This window comes from Heterocephalus glaber, unplaced genomic scaffold (assembly GCF_053883595.1).
Source record: "Heterocephalus glaber isolate CG9 unplaced genomic scaffold, H.glaber_assembly_v1.0 deba00001472, whole genome shotgun sequence".
In the NCBI taxonomy this organism is placed as follows: domain Eukaryota; kingdom Metazoa; phylum Chordata; class Mammalia; order Rodentia; family Bathyergidae; genus Heterocephalus; species Heterocephalus glaber.
In genome coordinates, this window is record NW_028258315.1 from 35325922 (window position 1) to 35337932 (window position 12011).

Sequence of the window (12011 nt, forward strand, 5' to 3'; positions counted from 1 at the left end):
CCTTTGCCCTTCTTCTGTAGTAAGACATTACTTGTCAAACTGTGGAGTGGAGGAAGTCTTTTGAAGCCTCTCGAAGGACTTCTTTCTCTATGACATCAAGCTGAATGAGCCTATCGTTACCACACAGTGTGATTCAGTTCTGTTCCTGGTGGTGTTGTGTTCCTTTAGTGTTTACAATATTTTATTAATTGACGTTTCATGACTTTTGTTTTTTACCTTTTTTTAGAACAATTCATTTTAGTAAATGTTTAAAAGTACCCCTTCCCTTGTTGATTTTAGATTGTGTCTAGCTTTAAGACCACCACATCGCGGGCTGTCTGCCAGCTTGTGAAGGAGTACATTGGCCACAGGGATGGCATCTGGGACGTCAGTGTTGCAAGGACACAGCCTGTGGTGCTTGGGACTGCATCTGCTGGTGAGTTAGACACTGGTTTGGGTGGCTTATTAATATGTGACTTTGCTGATAACTTACCAAATTGTCTCACTAGTTGTCAGTAGGACAAGTGGTTCCTGGAAGCAACAGTGTGATGGAGGAGCCAGTTAGATTGTAACATTTGCCTTGATGTGGGAGTTTTACTCAGGCCTAGGGTCTGGTGGGTAAGAATGTCACAGGCACAGTGGATTCCAATTTCTGAAGAAGGAAATACTTCAATTTAACTTAATTGTGGGAGATGAGCATGTGTGGCTAGGTGGCAGCAGTGAGGGAGAGAGACTGATTTGTGCAGCAGTAGAAAGTAGGTACACTGAGGCAAGGGTGATAAAGCCAGATTCAGGAAGGTGAAAGGAAGGAAAAACTCACTCAACTAAAATGCAGTACCAGGAAGGTTTAGAAAGGGAAGCTGAACTGCTTCTGGATTGGGCATTCCTTGTACCCCAGGTCTGGCATACATGCCAGCTTAGGAGAGGATCAGTCTTTTCTGAAGAATGGAATTGGCATTACAGTAGCAGCCTGGCCAGTGGAGTAGGCTCCTGGTCACTCTACTTTCTCTCTGGGTGGAGTAACACAGGGAAGGGAGATACTTTAAATCAGGGCAGAGAAACTGACAGCCAGGCAGAGTGGTATATGAGAGGACATGAGTGAGCCCTTGGAAATTTGAACATAATTGTGTCACTCCAATTAGGGACCTGAATCTGAGAGCTGAGGAAACTGAAGCCCAGGAATATGCAAGTGAGCAGTGTTAGGAGCAGTGGGACCTTTGGGGAAGGAAGACACCAGATCGACCCAGAAAAAAGTACTTGCCCATTTCATACTCATATATCTGGAGTGTTGCGATTACAGGATATCCTGCGGTGTTGTTCGTGCCTGCCAGCAGACACCCACAAGGAGCAGTCAACATCCCCTGTTTGGGACTGTTGAAAGCAGGGAGCCCTGGGTCTGTATCAAGTTTGTTAGCGAGTAAAGCTTTGAGGAGAATGACTGAAAAAAGACTATGGATGGAGAGACAGTGTGGCCTGGGTAATAGGGCATCTGGGGATGCACTAGGTAGAAGGCTTGTGGAGGGAAAGCACAGGTATATGCCGCAAAGGAGTCAGTGAGAGAGCAATGGCAGAAGTTGATGGAGAGTTGGGTTCTGGGCCAATTACACCACACCCTTCCCTCCCCACATTGACTGAGGTGGTTGGTTTTCAGGACAAAGACAAAACCGTATAGTTAGCCATGGCCAGAGCATTGCTAGGAGCCAGAAAGTGGGTCCAGAGAGCCATCAGGATCCACAAGCCTCCTTGCTCATAGGGAGGCAATTAAACCAAAAAGGAATGGGAAGACCGGAACGGGAAGACCAGTGTGGAGACCTGCAGTTGAATTCACACTGCAATGTTAATGAACCCTGAGGACTCTGGTTTTTTGCTTTTGCAACTATAAGAATTTTTGTTTTGTCTTGTTTTGTTTTTGTTTCTTTATTTTATTTTATTTTTTAAATTAATTTTATTTTATTGGTACATTTTAGGTATGTTTCTTTATTTTTTAATTTAATTTTTCCCTTCTCTTTATTTTTATCCCCCTTTCTTTTTTACCTTTCTCTTCCAGTCTTTCCTACCATCTTATCTTTCCTACCTTTGTTTCTTCCTTTCATCTGGATGTGTGTGTGTGTGTGTGTGTGTGTGAGAAGGAGAATAAGAATTAAGCAGGGCATTATATACTGCCTGTCATGGCCATGTCAGTGTAACCCTCACCAAAATTACGCATATAGAATCTAAATGTAAACTACCAACAAATTAACAGGGTACAGCAGTCTCACAGTTTCTTTCAATCTAATTACACATCTCTCCCTCTGCATCCGTCCTCTGGCTCCCACAGATATTTTTCAAACCCCCTCAGCATTATCCCTTTACTCACATAATTCCAACTGAATCTGATCTCCTGTTTTTCACCGATTGATAGTTCTTTCCTCTTTTTTTTCTTTTCCCCTCCCTCCATATCCCAGTCTAGTACCAGAATAGTACAGTGTATAAGGGGCATTAAAAAAAGAATGAAATTGTTAGACAAGTTTGAGTGTATGTGGTTGGATCTGTTGATATTGTTATAACCAGTAGGGATTCTCTCCTTGCAAAACAGTGACTGGGTTTAATCCTATTAAGCTGAGTAGGTAGTTGAGGTAGCTAAATATCAAAATGCAGACAAAGCCAAGGTCACATCACTGGAAAGTAGACACTAAAGCAAACATACTATTAACAAAGTCCACTCTAACTGATCCTTAACCCTCAGGACAAAAAAACAAAACAAAAAAACAAAAACAAAACCCCAAAAACCCAAGGTAACAAAATGTCTTGAAAAACTCCCAGTAACCCCAGAACAAATCCAAGGGACATAGTTGAGAATGAAATTAAAAAACAAAATGGCTGAATTATATGACATGTTAAGAAGAAACAAACTTGATGAGCTTAAAAAATATAACTAAGAAGATTATGGACTTAATAAAAATGGCCAGTGAATTTAAAAAACACAACAAATATGTAAAAAGCTTATAGAGCTAACCAAAACGATTTAAAACATGAATTTATTAAAGTATTAGTGTTCATGAAAAGGGCCCAAATAGAAATTCAGGAGATGAATTCTATTGAAAGTATGGGCAGCAGAAGTGTCCAGCATTAGGATAGAGTGTGGGACCTAGAAGATAGGCTAATGGGCATGACCGTATACTCAGAGATACCTCAGAAACAACCAGAGAGTAGGGGAAGTGGATCCATCTGCTGCTAGGTGATACCAAGAAGACTAACTTAAGATTAATTGGAGTTAGAAAAAAAGTCAAGACAGCACAAATGGATTAAAAAATTTGTTCCAGAAATTGTAGCCAAAAACTTTCCAAGTATGGGGAAGGAATTTAATGTACAGGTAAGTGAAGCATATAGCTAGGAGCCATGATCAGAAAAGAAGTCCTCCTTGGCACATCCTAGTCAGAGCTGTAGAAGTTGAACACAAGGACAAAATCTTAAAAGGTTAGAGAAAACCAACAAATCACTTATAAAGGTAAACCCACTACCTGGCTCCAGTCAAGTCACAACCTCTCCAATCTTTGTGGAAACTTTTTCCTTGGAGCAGTTAAACTTTAGATTAGTAGAATCAATAGTTTCTCTAGTGTGAGAAACTGAAAGTGTAAATAAGGATTAAAATGATTAAATGAATAATTGATAATTTGAAATAGGAAAAGGTCCAAAGGTGTAGGGGTGGTGGGAGAGGAAGGGGAAAGGGAAGAAGGGAAAGGAAAAATTATGAGAAAAGGAAAAAAAAGTGGAAACAAAATCTATGTAAATAGGGAAAGGTGGAAGGGGTGAAGGACACACAGGTAATGGGGGAAAAATAAGAACTAAGATAACATCATGTTAGGTACAAGCACCCAATGATAAATGTAAATGTATTGTATACCTAAAATGTACCAATAAAAGAATGAAAAAAAATAGATTAGTAGAATCAAAGTTACAAGAAATATTAGTGGTAGCGTAACTTCTCATTTTTAAATACCTACCTTATTCCTTATTCTTTTATTAAAAGGACTATAAATTTGATGATGATGGCTAAATTAATGATTGATGATGGGTAAATTAATGATTTTTCTAATTTTGGTCTTGCAGATCACACAGCTTTGCTGTGGAGCATAGAGACAGGGAAGTGCCTTGTCAAATATTCAGGCCATGTGGGCTCAGGTAAGCATTTACTTCATTGAGTGCTGTAGTTAGAAGCTGTTCACTGTATTGATTAGTTTTAAAATTTTCCATGACTGAAATCAACTATATCAATAGAAAATTATATATTTGATAGAAAGTTTTACCATTTCAGTTATAAGAGGGTAGTGTGGTTTTTGGAGACTAGGCTAAACACTGTCTTCAGCTTGTATGAATTTAACAAAGGGAAAAAGCTTAATGTTTAACAGTATACAAATAATGTTATCTACATTTTATTTAATCTTGTATATAAACCAAATGTAGGAAATTTTATAATTTAACTATATTACTTATTACAAACCATGTATCTATTTTAGAAGTTTACTTTTATGATAATGGCAATTTCATTATGTTTAGGCTAACAAAAGGATAATCTGTATTATTGTGCTTTTTTTGTCTGTAATTTATGCTCCCTACAGTAGCTCTTTTCTGCCTCTTCATTTATGCCTGTGTATGTGCCAGTGTCTTGACCAGATTTCATTCCTCACTTTTGTTCAGCACACCCTGTGAGGCCCTTTCTACCTGGAGTACTCTCATGTCCAGGCTGTATCTGTCAGAGGCTGCCTGCCCACTCTTTCGCCTCCTCTGCCAATTGCTGCTGCACCCTTAACCTTTGTAGACAGACTCAGTGTTAGCATTGCCTTTAGGTTGTTCAGAGTTACACATTTGGGTGGATCCTTCATCTCAGCACCTTTCTGCTCAACTTAGTGGTTTTGTCCAAGGCCAGGGCTCTGGGTGAACTGCAGAGTCTTCAGTCTTCCCTTTCTTAGGATCCTCTGTCTTTCAGGTATTTTTGTTATGTTTTGTCTTATTCTTGCCATGGGCTTTTTCTTGTTAGGGTATAAACAAGTTCATACATTTCTCATATTAAACATCCACACTAATTTACATATCTTCATACTGTTTACTTATATATCTTCTTTTCCACCTTATATCCCACAGACTTTAGCTGTGGGATTGTTGTCTTGCCTATAGTTTTCTAATACAATGCTTGAAATAAATAAACAAATAAATTAAAAAATAAGTGCTCAAAAATAGACCTTTGTTAAAAGAATAAATATTCTCTGCATCATCTAAGATTTCTTAAATTTATTTTTATCACTGCATGTTGCTTAAATTTATTGCTTTAAAGGTGTCCACAATTACTAGCTCTTCTTAGTTACCTATACTTTATTATTTATAGTAAAAGAGCATCTTCTATATTTTTCTTTTTTTGTTTTTTGTTTTTTTGGTGCCCGGGATTGAACTCAGGACCTTGCGCTTGCAAGGCAGGTGGTGGAACCACTGAGCTAAATCCCCGGCCCTATATTTTTCTTTTTAGTTTCTTAGAAAAATAAAATTCTAATTGTGTAGCCAACATATTGATGTTGAAATAACTTACTGAAGTTTGGTAAGATTTCTGCTGTGTTCCATGTAAGGGATGTATGTGGTTTTTACAGGATGTGGAAATGAGGGTTGAGCTTCCCCAGAGTGACTTCAGTTTAACTCTTGTGTCAAACTGGCCAACAGTGATTTTAATCCCATTCCAAGAGCTGGGATTTACTTGAGGAAAATCCTAGGTGGGTAGGCGGGCTTGGGATCCGTGCAGTATCTGAGCAGCCTGTTGAGATGAGCTCCAGCCTCTGTGCTGGTTTATTTGCTCGTATTTGCCGTCCTTTTTGCCACCCATGGAGACATCTCATCTACATTCAAAGAAGGAAAAAGTGGAAAAATGAGGTGCTGGAACTCTTTATTCTGGTGTAGCTCCTCTGTTAGGAAAATGAGAGTTTCCAGCCCAGTGTGGTGGTACACTCCTGTAATCCCAGCACTAGGAAGGCGGAGGAGGATTGCCAGTGCGTAGGCTACATAGTGAGTTCAAGGCCAGCCTGAACTACATAGTGAGACTACATCATCAACTCCCCGCCCCCCCAAAAGTTTCCTCAGAAGACCTTCACTGTACCTTTACCTTTTTGTCTCATTGAAGCATCTGGATAAGGGGAATGGGACGATATCACCACTGGTTTAGACTAACTCAATTTGTGCGCTGAGGCTGTGGAAATTCACTCATGGGGTCTCCCCTTATTGTGGGATAGATTGAGGTTCTGTAAGGTAGGAAGGGGAGCAGGGTGGGGCTTAAGGTCAGTTGAGTAGACAATAAGTGGTGTCTGTACACTGTAATTTGCCCTTGCTAGTTGTTGTCACAATGAATGTTTTCTTTTTTTCATCCTCATTGTGTTTAGCTCTAAATAACTTCCCTGTTAAAAGAAATAGATTATTATTGTTCTGTGAGTCCTATAAGAGTAATTTCATAATTCATACTTTTTTATTGTATCTCTATTCTAACTTATTATAGTTGAAGTGAATCAGAGGATCTAATATTGAACTTTCAGAGTTCCTTTAATTTTTGATGTTACTTTGTAGTATGTGTTGTAGCTAATATTTATAACATGTTCTTATTGCTTTAAACCTGTTTATAATATTTTTATTTTGCAGTAAATTCCATAAAATTTCATCCCTCAGAGCAGTTGGCTCTCACTGGTATGTTGTTTTATCTTTATTGAACAAATTATTAATAATCTTAAAACAACTATAGATACTCATTTATTGGTGGCATCAGAATTATCCATGGCTTTTATGAAATTTGGGCATTTTATGAATTAAGTGAGAAATGAATAGGCCTGGGAAGGGAGCTCAGTGGTTGCTGCGCCTGCCTGGCAAGCGCAGGGTCCAGAGTTCAATCCCTGGTACTGGGGAAAAAAAATGAGAAATGAATTAAAAAAAATACACAGAGTAATGCTTTTTAAAATTAATGTGGATCACCAATTAGAATGAGTTGAATTTATTGTGCTATTAAAGTAAATTCTTATTCTTTTTTTTTTTTTTGGTACCTGGGATCGAAACAAATTCATATTCTTCTTGGAGTCTTTTTTTATAAAGAATTTTAGTATTGCCTATGACACGGTTCTTTGAAGCTCTGTTACTGTTTCCTAATTTTGTATTCATCTAAAATAAAGAAATGAGAAAAATAATACTCAGAAAGAGCAATTTTTTTCAGTGTCAGCATTTTCATTTCTTTCTAGATAATTTACCTGTACTGTAGTAACTTAGATTTGGCATATTCTGTATTGTGGTTTTAAAAACACCTTCATTTGTTCCTTTTGGAGGGTAGCCTTAATGTAGTGAGAATATTTTCTATAAAACTGTTAAATACCTGCAGAGCCCTGTGATATTTTGGGGTAACTGGTGATTACTTTGAGGAATATGTAAAGGCTTGATAGATCAGAGGTAAACACGGTTTCTGTGAAGGACCAAGTAGTATTTTCAACTTTGTGACTATAGAGGTCTCTGTCACAACTGCTTAGCTCTGCTCTTATAGTGTGAAAGGAACAGAGACAGCACACAGATGACGAGATTCAGCTGTTTATTTACAAAAAATGGGTGGTTACCTGGATTTGGCCTATCAGATTTTGTTGATCACAGAATAGAACATAAGAGTTGAGATGACCAGGTGCTTCATGCACGTGGAATTGTTTAGGCAGGGAGCTCAAGTGTGAGTGCTTTTACTATGTGAGATGCAGTAAGTTACTCAGTTTGGTAAGATAATTTTTATATGTGAGAAGCATATGGTGGGAAGTTAATTTGACAGTCATTTTCCCAGGCCTAGACCATAATAGCTAATTTATACCTTAGTAAATATTTGAGGAGTAAAGTTGGAATTTAAGCCTTATTACATTGCTGGGAAACAGGAGAGAAGCCAGGAGACCAGTGGCAGTTGGATCTGTGTAGACATAAACCAAAGGGCTAGAAAGGAGGGGTGAAACCAAGAAACATTTCAAGAAGGAACTGATAGAAACTTTGAAACAAGTAAAGTAATGGGGTTGGATATAGAGAGAGGAGAGTTAAACTGCAATTTCTATGTAGTGTTGACCTAAAGAGAAATTGGCAAGTCAGGGTAATAAGTTGACTTCTGCCATTAAAAAAAATATACTGCTGTCAGCACTTAGTATCTTCTTCAGGGGAGCTCTGCAGCAGTGAAGAGAAGACAGAAGATAGATATTTTTTCTGTGAGGGGTGAAACCTGATTGTTTCGGTATATCTTAGGGCCGCCTGTAGTGATATCCTTTGTCTTTTAATTCCTAAGTCAAAGCATTTCCTTAAAAGTTTTAGTTGGTGCAGAGAGGAGTAGGGAAGTGGCACAAATAGTAGTAAAAATCTGTGCCTGGCAAATTATAAAGTCCTATCAATGAGTAGATGAGAATTTCTTGAAACATCTCCCAATCTATTATAGTGACAAGTTACAGTATAATTGAATTTCTCTTAGGTAGATAGAAAATAAAATCTGCCATTTGTAAATTTTTTTCTGAATCTCTGCACTTTTCTACCCCCAAATGAAAGGGGAAACATCTTTATAAGTAATTATAATCCTAATTTTGCGCATTTACTCTGTTCTTCATAGCGTAGTCTTGTATAGTTCTTGTATAGTCTCTGAAATGGCTAAAGTACATTCATTTTACTAAATGATCACTGTTAGAAAAAAAGTCTGGTGATGTTTAGTAGAGCATAGCAGAGAGCACATTTTATGTTTGGTGTGTACATTGGGTAATTTTCCCCCAATTTTTCTCTTCAGCCTCTGGAGATCAGACTGCTCATATTTGGAGATATGTGGTACAGCTGCCGACACCCCAGCCTGTTGCCGACACTAGTGTAAGCACATTTACTTACCCTGAAAACTCAACATGGGCCTACTAATGTAGGATTCTGAGCATTTGCCAGTTTTAGAATAAATTTATAGTACCTACTATGCACTGAATGTGCCCCCTCCCTCTGTCCCCAAATTCATATGTTAATGCCCTAATCTCCAGTGTGACTATATTTGAAGATGGGTCCTCTAGGAAGTAATTAAGGTTAAATGAGGTCATAAGCATGGAGCCTGATCTGAGGAAATTAGTGTCCTTGTAGGAAGGGACATATCTGACATTGTGGTTAAGTGCATGTTCACTGTCCCTCACTGTCGCTCATTCTTTCTTCCCCCACTCATATGAGGACAGAGTGAGAGGGAAGCCATCTACAAGCCAGGAAAAAAGCCCTCACCAGAAACCAAATTGTTAGGAATCTTGATCCTAGACCTCTGACCTCTAGGACTATGAAAAAATTAATTTCTGTTGTTTATAAGTTACACAGTCTGTGGTAATTTGGTATGGCAGCTGGAGCTGATTAAGATAGATTTTGGTGGGCCAGGGATTTAGCTCAGTGGTTCCAGCACCTGCCTTGGAAGCGCAAGGTCCTGAGTTCGATCACTGGTACCAAAAGAAAAAATAGATTTTGGTACCAGAGGTGGGATGCTAACATAAGAAATACCTAAAAATGTTTATTTAAGTGGCTTGGAGGCATTTTGAGATACTTGCTAAAATAAATATAGATTGCCATGAGGGGATTATTGACAGAAACATAGGTGTTAAAGATGATTCTGGTGATGGCTGAGGAAGAAAAGAGGAGCATTGGAAAGGAAGCTTCTGTGTTTTAGAGATACACACTTATTATGAATAAGAATGGTGCAAATATATACATAAAAGGCTATTCTGGTGCAGTCTGAGAAGGAAATGAGAAAGAGGTTATTGGAAACTGGAGAAATGGTCATCCTTATTAAAAAGTACCAAAGAACTTGGCTGAACTGTGTCCTAGTGTTTTGTGGAAGGTAGAATTTCTAATTTCATGATAAACTCAGATATTTGGCTGAGAAGATTTCTGAGGAAAGTGTTAAAGCTGTGGCCTGGTTTCTCTTGACTGCTTAGAGTAAAATATGAGAGAAAAATTGAAGGAATTGTTCAGCAAAAGGGAACTGGAGCTTGAAGATTTGGAAAATTCTCTATGTGTATTGTAGAAAGTAGAAGGCTTATTCTGAAGAGAAGACTTAAGAGTGTGGCTGAATATCCATTTGATGAAGAGGTTAGTGTAAGTGTGAACTTCAAATCACCTACTGCAGCAGTAGTTAGGAATAGAGAAGTAATAATTCTAGTGGAGACACTGCCAAGTGAGAGTAAAGGAACCAGAGAATACAGAATAAAATAAAGATTGCCAAGATTCTACAAGCACCAGAAAATAGCTGTGTGGCTCTGAACACCTATCATCGGTCATTTGGAGATTGACAGGGCTGCTACTTCCACTGCAGACCCGGGGAACAAGGTTGGTTCCTCTTCAGTTTCAAAGGTGCCTATTTGGTGTCTGGGGGCCAGAATACCACAGCCCAATGCCCATAGAGGTGGGGATGCCCAGCTGAGCCATGGGGTAATGATGGCACCTTTTAGGTCTGGAGGGCAGAACATTGAGCCAAAGAGCCCTAAGATTCTTGAGCCTTCAAGTCTAATGGAATTTACCTTGTTAGGTTTTGGATTTGCTTGGGACTTGTTTTCCCTTCCTTCTTTCCTATTTCTCCTTTTTGGAATGGGGTCTTTTAGCTATCCCACAGTTGTATTTTGTAAGAAATATAATTCAGTTTTGGTAGTTCACAGCTGGAAAATAATTTTGCCTTAGGATGAATTGCACCACTAGTCTCACTCATACACAATTTAGGTGATATTTTGGTAAGACTTTGGTCTTTAGGTTTGAGTGTTAATGCTGGAATAAGTTAAGATTTGAGGGGCTTTCGGGCTAGAATGAATGTATTCTGCCATGTAAGGTCATGAAATTTAGAAGACCAGGGAAGAATGTTGTATAGATTAAATGTTTGTGTCTCTCCAGAATTCTTGTTTTGAAGCCCTAATCCAAAATGTGGCTGTATTTGGAGGTAGGGCCTTTAATGAAGTAGTTAAGGTTAAGAGAATTCAAAAGATTGGGATACTCATCTGATAAGACTAGTCCTTAGAAGAGACACTAGTGAGCTCACTTTCTCTCTCTGTCCCATCATTTGAGGACACAGAGAAAAGGTGACTATCTGCCAACCAGGGCAAGAGTTCTCACTTAATACCCAGTTGGTTGGTACATTTATCGTGGACTTCTGCTTTCTAGAACTGTTATAGAAAATAACTTTGTGTTGAAGCCACTTAGTAGTATTTTGTTTTGGCAGCTCAAGCTATGACAAGATCTTAAAAAGAAGTATCTTTATTGGGCCGAGGATTTAGCTCAGTGGTTCCTCCGCTGCCGGCTTTGCAAGTGCAAGGTCCTGAGTTTGATCCCTGGTACCAAAAAAAAAAAAAGAAGTATCTTTATTTATATAGGCATCTTTTTGCTTTAGCCTTCTAACATTCATCTCTTTAAATTTTATGTTTTGCCAGGCATGGTGGTGCCTGTAATCTCAGTATAGGCTGAGGCAGGAGAATCACTGTGAGTTCAAGGCCAGCCTGGGCTACATAGTGAGACCCTGTCTCAAAAAAAAAAAAAAAAAAAATTTATGTTTAGATTATATTTCTTGAAGTTTTATGTATATATTACTAGACACGTTTTTTGCCTTTGACAGATTTTTATTACTGCCTAAGTTGATGGCTTGTAAGGAGGCATTATCATTTTTATGTGAGTAAAATTTTAACATAGTTAACAAAAGATGTTGCATAATGAATTAATATGAAAGAAATCCTTAAATTACTGTTTGCTTTGTGCTGATAGGTAACTTCAGCATGAGTCTCTAGATGTATGATCAAGCAAAGGCTTTAATTCTCCTTTGATGAGTATCTTCAACTAGTTTTTTTTAATGTAAATTTTAGAGATATTGTCATCATAGTCGGTTACCCCTTTCCTGTGCTGTATAAGGCAGTGGAAATGGTGACAGCGAATGGTTGTATGGAGTCAAACACAAATCTATAAAGTTACAGTTTGTGTTGGGCTGTGATTGTGAGGATGATAGTAATCTTCTAGTTTTGATATTTCTGTCTTTGAATATT

At 38.2% G+C, this 12011-nt stretch overlaps 1 protein-coding gene and 1 long non-coding RNA gene across 7 annotated transcripts in view; one reads left to right on the plus strand and one right to left on the minus strand.

Moving 5' to 3' along the window:
* Positions 1-12011, plus strand: part of Wdr37 (WD repeat domain 37) — an 89773-nt gene that overhangs the window by 39506 nt on the left and 38256 nt on the right. For all 5 annotated transcript variants that reach the window (XM_087181944.1, XM_021266341.2, XM_087181945.1 and 2 more), the window contains 4 exons: positions 280-415; positions 4069-4140; positions 6631-6675; positions 8765-8841. In XM_087181944.1, the coding sequence (XP_087038070.1) occupies positions 280-415; positions 4069-4140; positions 6631-6675; positions 8765-8841 (330 nt within the window). The remainder of the gene's footprint in view (positions 1-279; positions 416-4068; positions 4141-6630; positions 6676-8764; positions 8842-12011) is intronic.
* The window catches only part of LOC147826317 (uncharacterized), a 35244-nt gene that overhangs the window by 6446 nt on the left and 16787 nt on the right, over positions 1-12011 (minus strand). The window contains exon 3 of one of the 2 annotated variants that reach the window (XR_015439462.1): positions 5108-5840. The exons of the other annotated variant lie outside the window; for it this stretch is intronic. This is a non-coding gene — a long non-coding RNA (uncharacterized LOC147826317). Of the gene's footprint in view, positions 1-5107; positions 5841-12011 lie in introns of those variants that run through there. 2 annotated transcript variants of the gene reach the window in all.